The sequence below is a fragment of the Drosophila gunungcola genome, chromosome 3R (genome assembly GCF_025200985.1).
Source record: "Drosophila gunungcola strain Sukarami chromosome 3R, Dgunungcola_SK_2, whole genome shotgun sequence".
Lineage (NCBI taxonomy): Eukaryota > Metazoa > Arthropoda > Insecta > Diptera > Drosophilidae > Drosophila > Drosophila gunungcola.
The window spans coordinates 29,877,505-29,901,266 of NC_069139.1; the positions used below are offsets into that span (position 1 = coordinate 29,877,505).

At 38.7% G+C, this 23,762-nt stretch overlaps 1 protein-coding gene and 1 pseudogene across 1 annotated transcript in view; one reads left to right on the plus strand and one right to left on the minus strand.

Moving 5' to 3' along the window:
• LOC128266400 (neuroligin-2) overlaps window positions 1–23,762 on the plus strand; it is a 56,107-nt gene that overhangs the window by 16,745 nt on the left and 15,600 nt on the right. Inside the window, 2 exon segments of the mRNA XM_053002894.1 lie at window positions 9,730–9,861; window positions 12,119–12,286. Coding sequence (XP_052858854.1) covers window positions 9,730–9,861; window positions 12,119–12,286 — 300 coding nt within the window.
• Window positions 2,865–4,777, minus strand: LOC128266403 (centromere/kinetochore protein zw10-like; annotated as a pseudogene).

Here is a 23,762-nt window from a genome sequence, read left to right on the forward strand (position 1 = left end):
TGGGCGACCAGTTTTTCTGGCCAAAGCCCATTTTATAAAAGTCCTTAATATCAAGATTTTATGACGTCATCGTGTAAACATAACATCAGAGTTCAATGTTAACGAGTTAAAAAAGTCGTGACGATCGCACTTTAAACATTCAAAATATCTGAATTCAAATTTTGTGACGAATTCGACTTTTTAAATGTTTCCATTCGGACCGCTTTAGCCAGGTATTTTGCCTACACAAGCATTTTTATCTCAGCGTGCCGAATGGGAACATTTAAGAAGTGTATTTATTTAGCCGATGCTTATTTATTTTTCGTCACAAAATTTAATTTCAGATATCTTTGTTTGTAGTGTTTTCAATGAAGTTCGGCAGATGGCGCCAGCTTAAAACCATTTATTTATTTCAAAATTTATTATCTAGTAGTCGGGGACTATAGCGGTCTCTCGTATTTAATAGCCGTGCAGAGGGACTAATAATTTCAGTCGACCCTTTAACGTATATAGAATATAAAGACATTTCCGTCTGTCCGTTTGTCTGTCCGTCCGTTTCTCGTCAAGATATTAAATATTTAAGAATTACGGCTGCGTTGCAAGCTTTTAACTGAAATTTGTATACCCCCTCTGCAAGGGTATATAAATATTAATAAATTTTGCTGTTTTTAAAGTTTTGTAAACATTCTTTAAGATAATTTTTTATATTTTAAAAATGCGGTTGAAGTGCGGCTTTACTTTTATTAAAATCGGATAACTCTATCATATAGCTCCCATAGGAACAGTCGGAAAAATGAATGCAAATATATACAAACAGAATTAGAACTTCGCTGTTTTTTCAATTCATTTGAATCTACTTCCATATGAAGTCATGGTTTTTTATTTCAGAACTACGTTTTTAAATTTATAAAACGATAGCTTTCATTGGATAAAAAATCAATCAGAAAATCAAAATAGCTTCAATGTTTTATAGGCAATAAAATAGGTTGAAAATAGTTGTTATTCAGAAAATTGTTATTTTTGCAATAGCTTCACGTATATATAAAATTCAGCTTGCCAAGTTTACTTCCTTTCATGTTTAATATAAACATGAAAACATTTTCGAAGTGTCTCAAAGTTAAATTTCTTTAAAGAGCAGCAAAGCCTTATTTGGTTTCGAAAGTATTTGATGGCACTGCATCAATTGCAGAAGTCAGCTCTTAGCTTAAATGGATTACTATATTGTCCCTCCTCAACGGGATCCCAAGGTGTTGAGTGAATTAACACACACATGCACCGACAGATGGCAATTTTCGGTATTTTTTCGGCTTAGCATGTGAATGAATGGCAGGAATTGTTGGCATCGTTTCCAATTGAATTTTTCGCCCAGAGCTGCTTGGACTTAAGTTCAATCCATGCAAAAAAGGCTAAATGAATAAGACTGCTTCGGGCTTAATCCAGCCACATTCCCAGAATTATCGGTGAGAGGCGAACCAGATATTATGACTATGCAAACTGGGGACTGTCATTTGCTTCAAGGTTACCCCCAGCTGAGTATGCAGATTGTTCATTTGAATTTCTCCTACGAGCATTCCACCTCAGCTGCTTCGTTCCTCCTGGTCTGCATTTTCCAGATAACAATTGTCCAACTCAGGCATCCAAAATATTCCAGATTTTCGTATTGCCCTTCTTGTTCCATTCGTGTTGTTATTATTCCGTCGGTCCTTTCTTAATTTGTGCCAATTTCTGTGCCATCGACACTTCAGTTGGAGCTCTGGCATGTGGATTTTTATGCAAACTATGCCAGAAATTGCACCCAACTGAACCATTTCGCCACTGCAATTTTGTATCAATACGGGGTGCGGTGGTCCGCCCAAACGAAGGCCAAAAGAGCCACTCAAGCGGGTAAAAAGAGCAAAAAGCGTAAATATTGCATCGAACGGAAATGCTTTGCAGTAGGAGCAACTTCAAACCAGGGATCGCAATAGCATTCTATACGTGTGCTGATTGTATTTCATATCCACGTGGCATTTTTATGTCGGAAAAAGGGTTGGGTTTCCCTGTTTGTGCTGGCAACACACATATAAATACGAATGTAAATCCGCACGAGTATGTGCCTGGGAATTGGTTTGCACTGCGGCTCTATTATGGCTTTGAATGGAAAAAATACTTTTGAAAAGATGTCATAGCTTCAGGAAGCAACGCAAGTGCCACTGATAAGCGCACAGACGTGATGGAAGGCATTTGGTTACTTGTAAGAAACATTTGAATATGTGAATATGGTAAATACCATTATAGGGGGATTTTAAACCGTTTTGATACGCACGTAACTGAAGAAGACATCTTCTTTCGTGACATGCAGATTAATCCAAGTGAAAGTAGCTCATAAGTCGTATGCACCCCTCTATTCGTCAAAATGAGACTAAACACCATAGGAGCACACAACTATAACAGCTTTTAGGAAACAATTTTCCAGGATTTGTGTTCCCTAAACATTTTTATGGACTCGGCCACGCCAAGGAGGCACTGCACCATTTGGACGAGGCCCAACGCATCCTCACAGTCACCCATGGTCGCGATCATAGACTACTACAACTACTCCTCCAAGCCCGACATGAGGCAAACTATGGTGAGGATTTTGGGGATTACTAAGTAAATAAATCTTAAAATAGAGAAGTGTCTTGTGCTGCGGGTCGGATGGTTTGAATTTTGTGATTGAAGGAAGTATTCTTTGAATATTATTCTATTTAACAGTTGAAAACTCCAAATAGACAGCCAGTAACTACTTAAAATGAATAGCTCTTTGTCAAATTACTTTTTCAAAAATTTATACATATATAGTTTTGAATTCATTTTCCGTTTTGAAATATTATTTGGAATGTTTTTGGTGTTTTTATCAATTCACATTTTGTAAGCAAAACAAGTTGACACCTGACATCACTACTCCTCCTTCGCAAAAATAATAGTGATAATAATAATCTACAAAAGTGATATTTCATCGATTCCGATTCCATTTTGGTTCCTCGAATCACTACTCTTTCCTCGCCAAAAACCCATCCATTCTAGTGTGAAGCTTAAACAATTTGGGCCATGGCCTTAGCCCGATGATCCGTGTCCTGGAAGAGCGTCCGGATGAGGTGCCGATTCTCGTCCGACTTGTAGCTGGCGGTCAGTGGACCAGCGCCGTCGCAACACAGCTCCATGATCTCCTTGAGCGATGCGTTCATCATGGCCTTCAGCTGCTGCAGCTTCAGCCAGCTGAAGACCTGGACGACTTCGTTCGGCTCGCGGGAGGTGGTGTGAGCCCGCTTCAGCACCAAATTGATGGGTGACTCAGCTCGCAGGCCATCGTGGGGGAAATGTCGCGCAGCGGGAACACGCGGCGGATCAGCTCGGCGACAAAGGTGTTGATCAGCTCGCAGAAGGTGGCATTGGGAGCACATTGGACCACACGTTCTTCAGCAGCTCCAGCTGGCGGAGGCACTGGCGCACCAGCCTTAGCGGATTGGAGCCCAGCGTGTGCGGGTTCTCGAACTCGAAGCCCTGCATCATATCCATCAAAATAGAGGCCTGGTAGTTGACGTGCACGCGAAAATGCTGTTGGCCTGAAGCGTTTTGGCCAGCGCCGCCATACTTTCGATGCCCTTGTCGGCATGCTGGGCCACCCAGTTGGTGAAGTACATGCAGTTGTTGTGGAACAGCACCGCCTACTGTGGAATACTGTCGAGCAGCTTGCGGTGCACCCTGGGCACTTCATTGATATAGGTGTGCAGGATGATGGCAACGACGCCGGCCAGAGGATCGGCTACATCCTCGCCCAGTTATTCGGTGGACGCGGTCCATCAGTTTGACAAAGTCCTAAAAGTTGAAATGAGTTAGGTATAAGGTATAACCTGGCCTACCTGTGCCCTCTTGGAGATCATGCAGCGTGGAAAGAGGAAGGGGTCGCTGGCCACTTCGGGGGATAGGGTGTAGGGCGCCACCAGCACCTGCAAACCCCGCTGGATGATTTCACGTGCCTTTTCCAGAACCCGACTAAACAGTCGGTTGCGGTAGTAGGTCTTGTACTGCTCGACGAACTGCCCCCCGATGAACGAGTCCGCTGGCAGCTGCTCGAACTGAGTCACATCTTCGCACAGCGTTGAGGACTGATGCTCCTCCATGGACTCGGACACGGCTGGTTTCAGGCACTCATCCACCAGCAGCTGCAGCATCTTATCTTTGACATGATCGCCAATTATGCTGAACACATGCTGCGATGTGGAAAAGGATTTGCACTGCAGCTGCACCAGTCGATCGAAGCGCTCCTGGAGGCTCTGCTCCAGCAGGTAGGCCTGACAATGGTACTTCACCTTGCACGTCTCGTAGCAAGCGAGAGGCTGAAAGACGCGTCGCACCTCGGGCGTGGCCACCGACAAGTCGTCGCCATAGATGAACGCCCTCAAACGACCCACCAGGTCCAGGGTAACCAGCAAATCCTTGGAGGTATGGGCCTCCGCCAACTTGGCATTCGCCTCGTCCAGGGCGCCCAAGCTCTCGGAGCCCACCGTCTGCAGGAGATCGTGGATCTCCCGAGGTCAGGGAGGCCGACTCCTCCAGGTAAATGTCCGGCGTGGTGTAGTTGGGCATGAAGTCCACGTAGCTATCATCGATGTACTTGCGAGCGCGCTCGAGGAAGCGGTTCACCCGCGTCAGCACTTTCAAAATGGCCGATTGGGTGGCCTCCACGCTGCAGCATCCGATCCCATTGCCGTGAAACGCCTCCTCCAGCACCTTGATACTCGGCGTCGTTTCCTCCATGTCCTGCTGCCTGCTTCTTCTGCCCTGCCTCCCAATTTAAATCAAATAAAATCGCAACTGTTTGCGGCTGTGGCGATTGTTCAAAAATTCGATAACGCCGCCGCGCTGAGAGGCTTGTTATCGATAGCTTTATAGCTTAAAGCCTAGTACTCAGATCGACGAAAACCCTTCGCCGCCTATGAGAGAGAGCGAGAGGGTAATAACCGGCGAACCATTTCGACAGTGCCCTTTTGCACGTCGGTACCAGTGTTGCCACCTCTTTGGGTCAAATAAAAAGCTAAACTAGCCTTTGAAAAAAGCTAGAAAAAGCCAGATCATTTTTATGGTTGCTAAAAAAACCAAAGAGTATTTCAACAATATTTTTATTGATTTAATTGAAAGATTATCAACTTCTTCAAATATTTCATACTGTTCAGCAATTGTAGGACAGGAATGCAAAAGCATTTCCCATCATCAGCTGCACCTAAAGCCAGTCAATCTTGGATGGCGCGGCCTTTGTTTTATATTTTAGGCATTTTAACCTGTGAGTAAACTCGCGATAGAATCATAAATTGTGAAGAATTATTGTGTAAATATTGTGCTCTTTTGGCTTATCGATATTTTTTGCGATTCAAATGAAATAAAATACGACTAAGAGTACAAAAAATATCTTAGGTTGCCAAATGTCTTTTAAAAAGGTAAAATTACGTCAATTTAGCCTAGTACTCAGATCAACGAAAACCCTTCGCCGCCTATGAGAGAGAGCGAGAGGTAAAAACCCGAAAACTTTTCAACAGTGCCGCTTTGCACATCGGTACTCAGATCGGCGGAAAATACAAGAAATGTGCAGAGCCTTGCCAGACGTTCGGGATGAACTCTCGATGAATGTTTGTCAGGCCCTGTATGTAATCTCTGGTGTTGTTGGATTTGAACTTGGAAGCGAAATGGAGGGAAAAAACAACAAAAACAAGAAAAAGCCGCGCAAATGCCACCATTCTAATACTAAATTGGACTTTGTCGTCGTTTATATTCAGCCTCTTCGATTTTGCATTCTCAAATTATTTTGTTTGTCAACAAGTCCAGCTGATTGACAGTATGACCAAAGCACACGGGTGAATCTAAAAAACTTCGGTCTTACTAGAAAGAATAAAGTTGCTGGCAAAACTGTTCCTCGATTATTTGAATAACAAAAGCCCGCTACATTAAACACGATTTTCGGTTTCTTCATTGAAAGCCGGCGGACAGACCTTCAATAAGCAAAAAACAAAAATACTTTGTAAAGATGGGTTTATGTTTCACAGGACCTGGGAAATATTTTTCAAAGATTGGACTGTCCTACACCGTTGAGTTCGTCGTAAGGTTTTCAACCAACACACATTCACAGTTAACAATTTTTCGGTTTATCAAATTTTTTCAAAAAATGATATTTCCCTTTTATTAAAAATGCAAAAATTTGTCAAAAAATTTATTTTTAGAAATCGGTTTTTGCATCAAATCAATATTCATCTTCCAAAACCGATTGTGGTAGTATAGGTCGCCAGCTATACAATACAGTCACTCTTGTGGCTTTACGTCTAATTTTGGCCAAGTTACAACGAAAGGACTCTTTAGGTTTTTGTTTCTTGACAAGTCTCCAAAAACCTAAAAAAAAACACTTAAATAAGCAGTTTTTCTAATCAAAGCGCTGAGAAGTAATGGCCAAAATATGGAATGTCATACATCGCTTCGTCATAAAATTGTGAATCGAATGGCATTCACAAGATTTCATATATTTCATGCAGATACAGTGGCGGACTAAAGTCTACATACGACCCCTATTTTTTTAATTTAGCCAGCACTGTAGCGTTTCTAATAAAAGTAATGATGCAGTCTTGGTTTAAATTTAATTATAAGAGGAAAACCAAAATGTTGTCTTAACTTTTGCAGCTATTAACCAAAAACTGAAAAAAGGCACTGACAAAAGAAAATACGTTTCGTTAGATAGCTATTTCTAATATTCCTTTTAGCATATAATTAACGGTAAAGTACCGTTCTTTTTTATTTATGCTTTACGCGGTATTGGGCTTTGATTTATTTGCATTTTATTATTTGGAACACTCCCTGATTCGGGAGGCGGTATAGCTCGCCGTGGACAGGGTTCGAGGCAGGAAGGCCTAGCGTTGCACTGCTTGGTGCGTGGTGCTAGCGCTGTAAAAGGGCCGATTTCGCACTGATGGCTCCGTCGTGTCTCGTCGTTCGAGCATAGAGTAGGAAACTATAAGTTCTTACTCTATAAATAAAGAAACAAGTTGACGAACTCAGCACAAACCTCATAGAACCCTCGTAGAGAAGTAAAACAAAGAATGGAGACTGTGCATAGACTATAGGTAGCGAGACGCGTACCCGGTACCCCAAATGGATCACATACTCCACCCGAAGAGTGATAACCGGAAACGAATCGGATCCAAATCGGGCGAAATGGCAACGTCAGCCCGGATGATCCTCCCATCGAACACACCAACGACAACCAGGACAACCCAAGGACATGAGAAAGGAACCAGAAACAAAAAACAACAACAGGCACTAAACGGCACCAACTTGTGGACAACCAGGTCCAGGTCCAGGAACTAGCTGACAGATCCAATAACAAGGGCTCTAAGCAATGAAGGATTTCGTGCAAGGATTATGAGTTCTGGAAAAAGGTTTTGTTTACTGATGAGTCCAAATACAACATCATTGGATATGATCGCAGAGCCGAGGTTTGGAGCAAACCCATCACTGCAATGGATCCCAGTAGGCTAGAAAAGTAGGATTTAAAAGTATTAGCAATACATAAAATAAAAAATTGCAAGTCAGTGCTCAGAAGCTCGTTGTCATATTATTTACAGTATTATAAACCAACTAATTCTTTAGAAATTTCGTTTCAGATGCAAAATAAATACAAACAATGAATACAGTAGAAAATTAGTTATTCTTCTCAACATAATAACAGATTTAATAATAATTAAAGTGTTCAGTAACCTATTTATTTTTTATTTTGAGTTCCGACGCTTTCCACTCCGTTGTCATAGAGAAGCACTATTTGCTCTGCCCGAACCTTTGCCCAAGCTCTGCTGAGAGCCATGTTCGAAGTTAAATTTGATTTCACACCCCACTTTAAAGTTTTTGGTTTAAACTTGCAATCCCGCGGTGAATTTGAAACTGCATTGAAAGACAGCCATCTTTTGAGTGGTATGGGGCTGTATAGCGCCAACGAAACATTGCCTACACACTTCTCAAATACCTGTGATACACTTCTTGACTTATTTTTTGTGAATGACCGCAGTAAAATTTTACTTTATGACCAGGTATCTCTACCAGCTTTTTCCAGACATGACTTAATATTCTTGACCTATGACTTGACCTTCGAACTTCTGTCAATTATAGAGACTATAAGATCATCGACCTAACAGTACTTCAGCTTGAATTTGCTACTTGCAAATGGTCATCCATATCCCAATCTCCCAATTTTGATTGTCAATTGCATGTTTTAAATAGTAATGTCCAGTACTTGATTAACAAATATGTGGTGAAAAGCTAAGCCAAAAATGTTCAGAAATGTATGTACCTGAATACTGTACCTATCTGTGTTAATAGTTTTAGTTTCATGTGTGACAATTTATGTCCTCAAAAATTAGAATTTTTTGAACGACAATGCACTGTTACATGAAAAAAGTCTGGCTTCCGGAGGAAAATAGGTAACATAAGTGCCATTACTGATATGGTGGAAGATGTTAGGCAGCAACTCTTTAAAAATTGAGTACTATTTTTAACGCTCCTTGATCACTCCAAAATATAATTAAATTTTCGAGCACAGCGGTCAAGCTTGTTAAGTCCTACCTAATAGATAGAGTACAAGGTGTAGTCTCTGGGATGAATAATTCCACATTTAGGCAGCTCACAAGTGTAGTACCTCGAGGATCTGTGTTAGGGCCATTGTTGTTTTCTATAGATGTGAATGATTTACCTAGTGTCTTGTCTGAATGTGATTTACACCTTTATGCTGATGACGTACAAATTTATGTTAGTAACCCTGTTAAGGATATAAATGTGTGTGTCAGTACGAGTTAATCCAAAAAAAATCGAAGTGTGTCGTTATAGGTAAAAGGGTGATCGACACAAGTGTTCTCCCAAAATTCATGTTGTAAATTTTGGCATAACCTTAACAATACATTATCATGGAGCAAGCATATAGCTAAAGCAAGTGGTCGCACATATGGTTTGATTCGTCTTCTTGCTACATCAAATAATTACAAATAATTACCTATGCCCTAGTACTTTAACGCTTTCTTCGAAGAGGCAGTTTTTTATTAATAGCATCCGTTTATGGAACAATATCCCCCATCAATTTAAAACTATAAGGAGCGTTACTCAATTTTTAAATAAAATTGAAGAATTTATAAAAGCACAAAAAAGTAGTAAATAAGTAGTATTAGGTAGAAATCATAAAATCGTAAAAAAAAATAAAAAAAAAACAAAATAAAAACAAAACAAAAAGTAATCCATATACTGTATAAGAATTAAATGTTAAAAACTCTGTAATTTAAGTGTTTGAAAAAATTGTTAGTTTTTAAGTATTAAATTTAAATGTAATAAGCAATTTTTTTTTTAATAATATAAGCTTACGCTTGCAGCGCTAGGATATTAAATCAATAAAAAGTGACCTGCACCTCGGAATTATCTAATTTTCTGCAAAGTAATTTCGCTATGCCCTAAAGACCATATGCGTATCTTGTAGGCCATCTTGTTGGCTTTATGTGAGCCACGTGTGTATGGTACGTGCCAGCGACTGGCCAGCAACAAATCACACATAAAATTTATTAGAAATTTCAAATCAATGTGAAAAGTGACCGCTGTCAGCCAGCTGCGCCGCTACAATCTCTCCTCCTGAATGTATCCATCTACTGCCACATTTATACCCAACTCGTTTGTAAGACCTTTAACGCATTTTGTGCCGTTCTTGTTTCTTTACAGCTACCAGGATATCTTGCACATACCAACGGCGCTCACACAATTTTCAACATCATTGGGTCCAATTGTCGATGGACATGTAATACCAAATCAACCGTACAAGGTCATGGGGCATTATACGGAGCACTTCAGCCGGTTTGTTAAGCAATTCCCTACCGAATCTCATCCATTGCGATTGCTTTTTCCCTAACCTGAACCAATGCCCATTGCTTTGCGTTTGATATTTACTGGTGTACCGTGCTTTGGGGAGCTGTCAAACATTCTTTTTTTCATTTGGCCCGGATAGACAGCTCACCGGACTATTTATTGTGCGTTACTTGATTAGACGTCTGGTATTTCTCTCACCGATGCGTTCGTTTGCCCTCAGGTGAAGTCAAATCGTCTGTTAAAATCGAGGCCTGGGGTAAACCATTTAACACGGAGATTTTGCTGTTGGCGTTGGCTCAGATATGATCATCGAAAAAATTACGATTCAAATAGACTTGATGGCAGCCATGAAAAACATTTATTTCATCACCCATTGGACCCTCCTTTTGGCTCATTCCGGATAGTTCGGGAATCGGGTTCAATTGGGGGTCAAGCTGAAGGTGTAAAACTAAAATCTTATTAAATGAATCTTTTTGAGAAAACAAATTATATGAAAATTTAAATTGACATAATAACTGAACATGAAATGGTCATAGTCCAAACCGTTAAAAACACCTTGGATTCCATAGTACTTTGACCTTAGAGTGGAATTTGTTTTAAATATTTTTGAAACACTTTTTTCCGGTGTGCCAATAGCAAATTAAATAAGCCTTATACGCTACTTTGAGGGTCTCGGCGCCGAAGCCCCTTCTAGATTACACCCATCCATCAATCAATTGGGCAACAAGTAATAGCTCAACTCCTCGCAGGACTCCTCACTCCTTCCAAAACCCCCAGGCAGGACTCCTTCCGCACTCCCATTTCCCCCGACGGATATTAGGGCACGTGCTGCTTAGCTATTCAGTCAACCTAACACGGCATAATCTAATAAAATGCGTGATTAATTTGATTTTAATTGTTATCCTTTTGCAAGTCAAACGTGTTTGACACGCAGTGCCGGGAAAAATAGAATAATAGCTGCCAGGAAGAGCCATTAATTACGGCAGGCAGACAGAGTTCCGGGCGTAGAGAGCCCGGTTACGGGTGAGTTGGGAAATTGAGGTGCAAGCACGTTTCACACGTTTTTCGGGGTAAGCCCCCTCGACTTGGGCCTTTAATCACCTTAATCAGCGATGACCAAGGATTATGGTCTTACCAAATGAGTGGGGTCCTCACAAAGTGCAGGCAGAGTGGTGCTCGAGCACGATCAAGTGTCCAGTGGCCGTTCCATTGGCATCTCCTTTCAATTTAGCAAGTTTTACAGCAGCTTTGCATTTCCTTTTATCGGGGCAAACTTTCCGGCCAACTTGAGAGGAACTTTTAATGCCATGTCCACGGCGCAACAGGAAGACAATGCCCAGTTGGGCAGCCCAAGGGGCTCCAGTGGGGCGTGGTCGGAGTTCCGGGCTGGAGTGGAACACTTTTCATAGACGAGCTCCAGGCGCACCATTTATCAGGCGGCGTAACAAGTTACGCCACAGGAACGAGAGCTCGTTTTATTTTAGTGCTTTTAACTGCGTTTTATGGGAATTCATTGGGCTGTTGTTCCGCCAATGCAGAACGTGCACTGAAACAAATAATGGCAGACTAGCGAAGTTAAGGTGGAATATACTGCGGAAGAAGTCAAAAGAAATGATTCATTTAACTTTATGGAGGTTGTTCAAAATGAGTGGAATCATGTAAATTAATACTCGAATTACCTTATCATGTAGATAATTTCTCATTTGCAAATTGCATAATTGTATAACAAATTTAAAACAAAGTAATCATGTTCTTTAAAATAATAATGATTAATGAACTTTGTATTGATTTGGATGCATTAAAATCAATAGATTAGTAAAACGTTTTTACAAAAATTTTGTAAAGCCCTTGCATGTTAATGAAATTATGGAGGAAACATTACAAAACACATTCAAACATAAACCAATTTAACATTTCTTTTTAATCAGAGCAGTCCTGCCAAAAGCAGGAAAATAGATTATTGCCACTGTGCACTTATTTAATATAACAACAAAAGTCTCGGAAGCTATTAAAACTGAGAACTTTTTAGGTGTTTCCCAAGGCCGAAAACCAGACTTCAACATAATTTTGTTTGTTTTGAAGGCCTGGTTGCTTTTAATCCAAACAAACGGTTCCTGTTTTTTTCGCAGTGCACAGGAATAGCCTCCGTCCACCAGCGCCTAACACAAACTATGCATGTTGACTGCTCTATCCCTCTCCTACCGTAACTGCCCCTCTCACTCACTCCGCCCTCTGTCTCTTTCAGTTATGATTTATTGTTCGGCATCACGGAGTCAGAATCCTATCATACACTGGCCGCATTAGCACTCGAGGAAGGATTACGTGAAAATGAACGCGATAATTTATTGCGCTTCTATATGCAGAGCCGCTTTGATGTACGCCCCGATTTGGCATTGGCTGCCACGCTGAAGAAGTAAGTGAAATTTATGCTCCAATTTATGACGGCGGGCAATGAAAATCCGCGCAGCCCAAAGCTGGCTACCGGCCCACTGGGGCGCAAACATACTTGGCGTTCGCATTTCGCATTTCGCATTTAACATAGTTGCCGCAGTGCGAGCGATCCGATTGACTGGTTTGCATGGCTGTAAGTACACGGCCATATCGTTCATCTCAATTAGAATTGTTTATGTGGGGCAATTTGTTTGCTAAGTGCCGCGGATTAGCGACGCCCGTCTGAAATGTTGGTTAGGCAATTTACTCCGGCATTGACGTCACCGGAATCCAGTGGATCCGGCTTTAAGGTTTAATTTAAATTGAAATTTATTCGGGTGTGGATATTCGTTTGGGCTTCGGGCTGATTTTATTGCGAGAGGGCTCCTCGGAACTGCCGCCATAGATTATAATAAACGACTAGACAACTGATCCGGAGAGCTGCCGCAGAAGAGCACTATTATGTCACGAAAGGGATACTTATTACTGGGAGCCGTTGACATTCCCGAGGGTCGACATTACTCCGTTCATTTGGCGAAAACAATGCCACCGACTATCTCGTTTTCGCAGAAGGCGACCCGTGCCGCTCCTTTCCGTTCGCCGGCAAAGTTTTGAGTGCAATAAATAAATTGCACAACGCACAGCAGTGACCTCCTCGCACCGGGAATAGTCTCATCCACCCACGCCCATTCAATGTCAACGTTTCTCGGTCCCAGACGAATCCTGAGCTCAGTTTTTCGGTGGCGTCCTATAAAGTTATTTGCACAAAAGATGCAATTGTTTCTAAAGATGCTTGGCTAGGATTATAAGCGGATTGTCCAGACGATGCAGCGTGTGGAAATATAAATCCCATTGGATGAAGAACGAATGTTGAATGTGCTTTTCTGAGTGTCTTAACAAGCTACGGTTAAAATAACTGTATAAATCATTCAATTGAAATGTATAAATGAAATGAAATTGTTGAATTTTCTTATTGTTTGGGCCAAAATAGCAGGAAGGATAAGATACCATTTTTATAATCGTTATTCGTAGAGTAATCGGATGTTATCTGCACTCAAACAGTTTTTTTTAGGATAATCGCCTACGATTTGTATTTATTGGCGATTTTGTCTATATTACAGAAAGAAGACATTTTTTTTAAAACGAAGAAAATATTTTTTATACTTTATAAAAAAGAATAACCCGGTTGCGCCATACTGGCATCACAATCAACTTTGCCCAAAACCCGTATCAGAATTCAAAGAGAAAAGTATTCAATAAAATTACTTCTTTAAAAGTCGGCCCAATAAATAGTAATGTTTGATGTTCCAAGACATTAACACGCTAGGCTAAGCATTTTAAAAATTATTAATTTTTATCATAAGGCAATTTTTTTTTCGTTTTATAATAATAGAACAAAATTTCAATATATATATATTTAAAAATGTATCTTAACTTAACGGGGTTTTCCTTTATTTTCTGAAAGCAAGGTCGATTTTATCTATAAATACTGAAAATAAGGAAAGGGCAGCTTGGAAAATAAAAACACATAAAATTTAAGAAAATTGAAAAAATTCTGATAGCTTAGAAAATATTATCTAAAAATTATTTTTTAAAAAAATTTTTTAAACAGAAATTGTTTTCTTTGTTTTGAAAATTGTTGAGTGTATTAAGTATCTAGAATTAAATTAGTATCTAGTTTGGTGTATCGTAATAAATACCGTCTAGTTTGTTAAATCTTAAACTTTTGGTGCAAAAACAAAAAACAGAAGCTTAAAAGGTGCCATATTGGCTTGAGATCGAAAAATTTAAGTAATTTTAAACTTACTTTAAATAAAAAAAAATTCAGTGTTTTAAAAAGTATCAATAATTTTGTATTAAAAAAAAAAACTCATTGAAAACGAATATTTTTTTTGCCGGTCCGGATTTCTTTGTCCGCTACTGTATACCTAATTCAGTACCTAGTGTATCGGGCTTCGGAACACTTCGTTTTATACAATGGTGGGTACATTTTTTTGATTCACTATCATTCCTTAACACATTAAATGCTTTTATAAATGCTCAATAATAAAGTTTAGCAATAGTCAAGGTAATCAGTAGAATAATGTTAAATACACGTTAGTTTAGTTACCTACTAGACATAAGTTATTTCGGTTCAATTTCTTTGCAAATGCTTAAATGGTATCTTCATTTATAATCATTTTATTGAATTACTATGAGTGTCATGTCTAGTCGCCTTGGAACAAACTCTGTCACCAACTTCAAATACCCCTTGAATGGCGGAAAGTGGTCCAAAAACTATCTAAGCTGCTGGCATTCGCCTGTAGCGGATAACAGCAATAACACCCGCAACAACAAAAACAGTAACGGCTTGAAAGCAACAACAGCGGCCATAAGAATAAACAACAAACAAAAAACAAAAACAAAAACACAACGACAACGACAACTGAGAGAAAAAAGAAGGACAAACAAACGATTGAAAGGAAGTTCACACAATCAACAACAGATGCGCTTTTTCACATACGAATAACTGAACATGGAAACTCTCCAGGGGAAATTGTTTTGTATGACGTCGGAGGGGAGGTGGGTGGGTGGTGGTGGTGTGGGCGGACTGAGGAAGAGGCTGCCTTTCAGGCTTTGCTTGCACATATTTGGCGCTTTTCTCACTTCTCTGTTAACTGCACCCCAGTGGCAATGCTTTGTTGTCCGTCATTGAATTAAATGGCAGCCCAAACAGCATTCGGACCCATGGACAGCGCAAAAACGGACGAAGGCAGTCATTGACGGACAGCTGTGCTTTTGTTTCGTTTCATTTCATTGCAGCTCCTGACTTTTCCTGCAGTTTTCCTCTAGTTAAGGGCGGAGTTGCCACATTCCAGGGCTTTTGACCCGCGGATACTGGCAATCGTCCGTTGTTCAGATGTTCGACCCGACACCCTTAACAACCAATGCATCCTGCGTGGAACACCTGCAGTTCCTTTTGCCCTGTGTATCGACACAATTGTACCAAGAGGGTGGCGAATACTACATACAGTTTTCATATCCTGACCTAAATTACAGCATTCCGTACAGATTTGTCATTTTTGAACTGTTCAAATGATTTGATTTTCATAATTTAATCAATGAATAAAAACAAAAGCTTTCCACCAATTCACAGTTAAAGCAAAACTATCTGTATGCAACTTTTTGTAATCGCTGTTTCGTTCAAATAACAGAATATTATGCGGTGAAAAACCCATAAAAATAGTATAAATATACTGTTATTCTTCAGCTGCTGTATGGCATAAATCCTATAAAAATAAATATTGGTAGTGCTACAAAAAAAACTCTTTCAACCGAGCTCTAATGGAATTTACATAAGGTGTACATGGGTGCATGACATAATGCACGAAAGTGTCATAGCGCTCGCAGGGTGTAACGCCCGAAGCGAATAAATATTAAACTCTTATTGTTAAAGCAATTCGGGTTAAATTTTAGTCAATTAGACGCCAGCCGTAACCCATGTTACATTTTATAAGGTTGAAATGTGGCCATTCTGCTGAGAAGAAATACTTAAAAACACAAATTTTGTTTTCAAAATCGCGCGGATTGTTTGCTTGCGTCTTAGCCCAAAAAAAATTTTGACTGCGTCCTTACCAAAAACATTTTGGAATTGATAAAATTTGCGTGTTCACACATTATATCTAAAACTATTGCTAAACTTGTAAATGATTTTCAACTATTTGTCTGCAATATGGGCAGAGCAATATGGATTTATTTTAACGCAATACTTTGTAATTTTATAAAACGACATATGTGCCAAATGCACTGTTTGCTTCGATAAGCCATGGGACGTTGTTTTATACCCTTAAAGTCAATTAAAAATATGCTTAGAATGCTCAACAAATTTTGAAAACATTAAAATCAAGAAAAAAAGCAAACTTCGGCAAGCCGAAGTTCATATACCCTTGCAGCTATTGCAAAAATTAAATATTCTTGAAAACATTAAAATTATGATTGACTTGCGTGTATGTTTACATTGAAGCTATTTGAAGCTTATTTGATAGTTCCTATGGCAGCTATATGATATCGTTTTCCGATTTTAATAAAATTAAAAGCGTAATTCTGAACTGTCAAATTATTAATTAATCAAAGAACTTCTAAAAAAAAAAAAAACAAAATAAAAAAGTTACATTTTTTTGAATTTGTTTTAAAATATTTTTATTGTTCCCATGGAAGCTGTATGCTATAGTCGTCCGATTTTGATGAAATTTAAACCGTAATTCTGAAATATTTAACCATTACTATATCTCGAAGAACTAAAAAAAAAATTAAAAAACACAAAAGTTATAATATTTTAATTTTATTTTTCCGATTGTTCCTATGGGAGCTATATGCTATAGTCGTCCGATCCGACTCGATCCGACTTATATACTACCTGCAATAGAAAGACAACTTTTAGGAAAGTTTCCTCACAATAAACGGACGGACTGATTGACAGATGGGCATGGCTAGATGATGCTGATCAAAAATATATATAGTTTTTAGGGTCGAAAATGTCTTGCAAATTTTTGGCTGAAATTAAAGTGCTCTCTGCCATTTTTACTTTCTTACAGTTTTGTATAACACGTAAGTATGTAACTTTGTGTTTCATAAGATATATTTTTTCACAGTGCAAGTAAATGTTATCTCCAAGATAAATGAGGGGCTTCTTTAAAATAATTTCTTGGAGCGGATACAACCAGGGCATTACATCCGAAATTGCCTTGACAGTGCATATAAGTAATAATATTCTTCATCATATATATGACTTTCCCGGCAATCTCGTGAGCTGATTGCATTTCATTTTGCAGTTCGCCGCTTATAATTTCTCATAATCCTCCTTTGAGGCGCCTTAAAGCGCACACAATTGCTTTCGCCGCCATGCCCCGTTTTCATTTTGGCCCAACTCAAAGAAACTTAAAGTGGCTCTGCAAAGGGCCCTCGAATGCACTTTTTCTGTGTGCATATCCTCTTTTGGTGGGCCATTTTATCTGCTGCAGTGTCGCAAGTTTTAGCCAGCGCCAAAAACTTTTAGGCGTTGCGCCACCTTCAACAGTTTTTGGTTTATGGCTGGCATGGATGCCAGCTTTTCACAGGGGATTGGAGCGACCTGTTATCCGACCCCTTTTAGCATGCCCGACGCGTGTATCCATTGCTGCGTTTAATGGCTGGTCAGATACACTTACAGATTCTGCAGCACTGGAGGGAAATATACCTGCTCCACCTGTGGTCCCTTAAAATTAGCTACAACGTCAAACAACCACTGAACGAGGGCCATGAAACGGCTTAGGCATTGAGAGGGCCAAAACCAGAAGTACATGGCAGAAAAAACATTGCTATATAGGTTTTATCAATTTCATTTTTCTTTAAATTATCCAAGGCCTAATAAATAGAATCAATGAAAAGAATTTAAGCATACAAATTTAAATTTGTTTTGCATTCTGAAAATCACTTGTTAAAAGTTGTGTTGCTTTGGCAAAACAGACACTTAAGATACACTTTCAATTTTTTCCAGTGCTTCAAAAAATCACTTTTTTTAAATATCACTTAAAAATTAGCATACTGTTTTGAAAATAATTAACCATGCAAAAAAATATGTCCCACTTTTCAAAAAATAACTATTAGTAAAAATTAAAATCAACTCATGACAAAAATTAAGTGATTAATGAAATGATCAATGAGAGTAAGTTGCGTCATTAATGGCTTGAAAAAAGGGCAACAAAATATATATGGTATTTTAAATTGGCTGACTACTAAATACTCATTTCTCAAGAAATAAAAGTGGGCTAATTGATAAATACAGTACAAAGCGGTTTTGATATTTATAAGAAAATATTTCGAATTACCTCGCCATCTTTGAGGTACTTGTTACCAACTGTAGATATTTTCAAAGATAAACAGATAAAGATATAATTTTGAAAATTTTAATTTAGTCTAAACTTACACTTTATTTTCAGTTTCTTTGAGAGCTCTTTTAAATAATTAGTATATTAAAATGCAGTCAAGTCTGTATAAGAATACTTTTCCAAACTCGAAGTCTACTGAGACTTCAATGTCGACCTGTTGTTTTGTTGACTGAAGAGGACATATACATTTCTCGGTGTAGGTTCAGTGCTGCATGTTAATGAGTAGCCAGAACTGCCAGAAATCGTTTCTGGGGCCATTGCCTTTGTCCGCTCCTGAGGTGAACCTCCGGATGGGTGTTCGTGTATGTGAGGGCCTAATTGCAGGTGTGTTTGATTTACACTAGCCATGAAATTGGCTATATTGGCATTCCCGGAGCATTCTGCTTGCTCTTTTAAACGCCAAGCTGACATACATTCGCTCAGCCGGTTGGGATTTATGGCCCAATCGAAAATATCTACAAGGTCTAGTTGTTTTTTGGGGCTGAGAGGGAAACACTGTCGGAGTGAAAAGGCAATTATTTAGTTCTGTATCCGTATCTTGTACTTTAGGCCACGGATGAGTTCCCGAAAGGATTTAAGTCAGTGGCTTTACACTTTTCCCCTGAAATAGAAACTTGAGCATAGATGCTTTAACATGGTCCATTTTTATGTTTGTCTTAAGATATTTCCCACATTGTTTAAGAAAATTGCAAGTGTAGTTACCCCAAGGCATTTAATTTGTTTGCCTGTTGAGAGATGAGAAAAGCAATCAAATACATCTGTCGAGTAATTTAATTGAATATTCATTTGTTCGGAATAAAGCCTTGTCGCCTCTCTTGTTGATTCTTATTTTCGCCCCTCGCCAGCTTATTCCTCGTCGTCTTCCCGGGTTGTAAACTGTTGCTTAGTCGCTTAATCCCTGGCTTATCTTCCCGAGACACAATTGACCCAACTCAAAGTGTCGCTGACAGCTTTATATTGTCGTTTTAATTTCAGCCATTTATAAACCGCAACGTGGAGCGGCCTCCTTAATTACCCGACTGGCCACAAAAGTTGTTTACTCCGCAATGAAACCGCGCCAGACACGCGTCCCATAGACAACAATGCCCGTGGGAGAGGGTCAACAATGCCGGGGGCCCGCCAGCAGCCGCTTAATGGCATAAACTTATTTATTATAATATTATTTACAAAATATGCAAGGCAATGCTCGGGTCAGCTCGGTGATCCATGCCGTCACACGGCGCTTGTTCGTGAGTTCGAGCCACTGAATTTATATTCCCCGGGCAGTGCCGCAGGAAGTCGCATACTTAATGGACAGTGTTGTCAGCCATTCCTAAAATAGCAGCATAAAGTCACAAAGGAACAAAATAAATCTAAAGATTTAAAGTTAAGTTAAATAGGCAACATTTCTTATAAGCGGCTAGTTACAATTTGGACTTTGTTTTTCTTTACTTGACCAAAAAAATAATACGAATATACGCGTCATTTTGTATTTGCAGTTAAAGTTTCACAAGTCTCCTTTGAAACCGCTCTTCTTTATTTAACTATTTTAAACGATATCGTTTGACACATACATTAACTTTTACTTGGCCATCGACGGACTTAAAATTTAATTACATTTTCAAAAGAATGAATCGCATAATTTTAACTTATGCACAAGAGTGGAAACTCCTTTATGACTATAACTATTTCCTTACTTAGCTTTGGCCTTAGTAGCTGACTCTTCAGCACCGATTACGGAACGCTTATTGCGAGGCCAATTATGTGGGCGTGGCCTTGGCTTGTGTGGGTGGGCGATGAAAAAGCCATAAACTTTTAAATGGCATTGTCTGCTGTTACCCCGTACGGTTTTCGCTTTAATATGCTGGCTAAATATGCATTTGGTTTCCAGCTGCTCCCATTCGTATCCATATCCATATATTCGCCAGCAGCAGCATCTTGAACCAGTTGCTCCCGTTTTGTTTGCCAAACTTCTCTCGTAAATTACTTGCTGCACTAGTTGCAGTGCAGATGTACGTTCCACTATGCTTTTTGCTTGTTTTTTTTCGACGGCTCGGAACGTGTTGTTTACACGCTGAAACATCATAAATTACATGCGTGCTTTTTGCCACTCCTCTTGTGTGTACGCGAGCTCAAACTCAATCCGGCCAGCGATTGTTTTGGGCCATCCTCTGATGGCCACATGCTCCCACCGCCCCCCGCTGACCACGCCCCTTCGGACCGATCTGCCGCTGACATGCATTTTGGAGAACTTTTGATTATGCAACGGAGCGGAGCACCGTTCTCAAACCCATACAATTATGTACTTTGCATATTTCAGTGTTTTCCTTTGCTGAGTAAATATGGAAATTCCGACGATTTTGAGTGAAAAGTTCATTTATTAAGTGCCAACACCATTTTGCATTTTGTTTATTACATTTTCAGGTAGTTTAATGGTAAGGATTGTCGTTTGCCGTTTTAATTATGGTATACTTATTAAGTTTAAAACAAAAGAATAACAACTCTATCAAGCTTTAAATATTTTATTTTAATTCATTTTAATATTTTAATAAAAGTGATAAAGCTGTTACCTTAAAGGAAAATTGAATACCACGGAGGGCCAGTGACAACTTAGGCTAACGCTCTAACCATTCTGAAGCTGATCTTGTATAATATTAGATACTTTGGATTTTTAAGTCATAACAAAACAACAACACATATACACATACATATCATTATATAGCAATGCGTTTTTATTGTAGCTGTATTTATAAATAAAATTATTTGCTTTTTCAGTTTCTTTTTGGTAAATTTATTTAAATTTTGATTTTACTAAGAAATTGTATTGTTCGAGTATTCCTTTAATGTTTGCTACTCATGTAACCGGCTTACTTAAATAACCGACATATAGCACTAGCATATATATTAGTACTATATGTAAAACTTGGAGTTCAACAGTCCGATATTTCATTTTACTACTCTACCTCTAACACTCTAAAAGGGCGGGTCGTCACTACGTGTTCTGCCGTCCACACTGATATGCAGAGTTAAATTTCAATTATTACTTCTCTAAACTAATATTTTTTCTCCTAGCCAATACCAGTTAATTTTTTTACGACTGCAATATCAAAGTTTAGCCAATCATTCGTTATTTCTTTCCTTAAACAAATAAGTTCTAAAAGCTACGCGAAATGTTTAAATCACTTTTCCACATTTCCGTGCTTTCAAGCTTCGGACCACTTATGGCATCCACTGCTCACCCAACTCGGCAAAACTTTGCTGCTCAGTGTAGATGTTGAAGTGTTATAAAAAGCTGCCTATTGCATTGTGAGCGGCATAAATATTCGCACATACGCGCCAAGAAGCACTTGCTGAGATATTTTGCCCCGTTCGCCACGCCATCATGAGCGGTCGCATTTCCACGGGGTGTTGCAGCTATTCATAATCGTTTGTCAGCGGTGAGGCCTGTGTGTCCGTGAGTGTGAGCCCGTGGCATTCATGTGCTTATCCACAACAAACACTCCGGCACCCATACTAGCACACAAAGCGGCCACATTATGAGGCAAAGCAATTTCGGTAAACGCTTTTTGGGCGGAGCCTTTGGCGTATACGCAATATATTATATTATATTCCGTACTGACCAGAAACAGTTGTAAGTCCACGCGGGCGCAATAAATAATAGAATTCTGGCTTATTACCAAATTCTGTAACTTGTTAAATTTAACAATTACCATGTCAACTAGTCCATTAGTGGTAAACTTGCGTACGAGAAATTAAATATATTTCGACCCAGCAAACAGCCGATTGTGGTAGAAATAACCAAAGGAAAAACTATAAAAATGTATCCTTTGTTGTACGTTTCTGCTCTCATAAATTTCTAATGCCAAATTTTGTGAAGAAAATAATGAAAAATGTTTCCACTCGGACCGCTTTAGCCTGCTTAGGTATTTTAAATCTCAGCGTGGAAACATTTAAAAAGCTATTTTAACAGACAACGTTTGGGAAGACTTTCAGGCTTAACTAACAAGAAAGGAAGCAAAGTTCATATACCCTCGCAGCTTTTCTAAAAACTAAATATTTTATAAAACATCAATATTTCGATTTTTTATTTTGTTTGTTTAACAAGCCGCTAAATGATATCGGTGTCTGATTTTAACAAAATTAAAACCGTTATTCTGAAACAACAAGCCATTCCTCTGTATCAAAGAACTTTCAAATCAATTGAAAAACAGGGAAGCTATAATTTTTTCATATATTATCCCTATTGTGTTCAGGGGACCTGCAATAGAAAGACAAATTATGGGAAACTTTTAAAACTAAGAGACTAATTAATAGAAACGGATGTACAAACAGACGGGCACAACTCGACTCTCCTAATGATGCTGATATAAATATAAATTAAATTATTGTACCATTTGGAAGAATATACAGTTAAAGAGAACGTGGTTTGGCTTCCAATAGGACATTAAAATGTGCATAACTTCGTTGTTTCTAAGGAGTTTTACTTACCTGTTGCTCACTTCTTTGCAAAGTATCTGATTTCATATTAGTTTGCTTAAATTAAAAATCGTTTTTAAGTGAAAATATTTCTTTCTTTAACCTGAAACAATTTGTTTATAACATTTAATTAAGAACGATTCTCTAAAAACATGTTTTGTATACCAAAACTTGGGGAATCTCAAGGGCTATTTTAAAAATAAAAGTACAACAAAAATTGTTGGGGCCGTTTTTAAATTATTTTCAAAAAAATTTAAAATTTTTTTACACAAAATACTCTGCTCTAACCTTAAAAGATTACATTTTTTATTCTTTTCGCCTTGGCCTGTCGTGTCCAGAGATTTGGTATACAACATGCAGATTCTAGTTATGAATACTCAGGCAGAATAAGTTTTTTTGAAAATGTGGCCACGTCCACTCTAACGCCCACAAAATGCGAAAAAAATATGAACAACCATTTATGTATTTTCAGAATACAATTATTCAAAATTGAATCAATAAAAAAAGTGGATAAGGTGTTCCGCTGCCGGAAGTTATTCGTTCAAAATCCGTGGTCGAAAACACAAAATCGGAACACCTTCCTAGTGTGTACCATATAATCTATTAAATAAACTAGGGTCATGAAAAAAATCAAAATTAGTTGTGAGGTTTTAGAAAAGAATCGTATTTTCGTTCACTTATCATTTTTAAAATATGCAATTTTCAATATTTTTGGCTGATCCTATTTCGTTTATATAAGAAACCGTAAGGAAAATTAAGTGCAACCCCTTCCGCTAGGTCCGGAAAAATGGTTCTGAACTTTCTGTAACTTTTGTAATTTTTCAGATTTTTATTTGAATTTTTGGAGCCCATTTTTAAAACATATATAAGCAAAAAAACGATTTTTTTCTCCACAAGTTCCCTCAAGAACTTTCGACTCATCCAAAAATCTTTCGAATCGAACTATTATTTTAGAAGTTATTAGCATACGTAACTTGTCGGAAGATCGCGCCACCATATTTATTTTGAAATTGCTTAGCTGAGTAATGGGTACCTAATAGTCGGGGCACTCGACTATAGCGTTTATTGTTGTTTCATGTTAAGAAATTCTGAAAACAA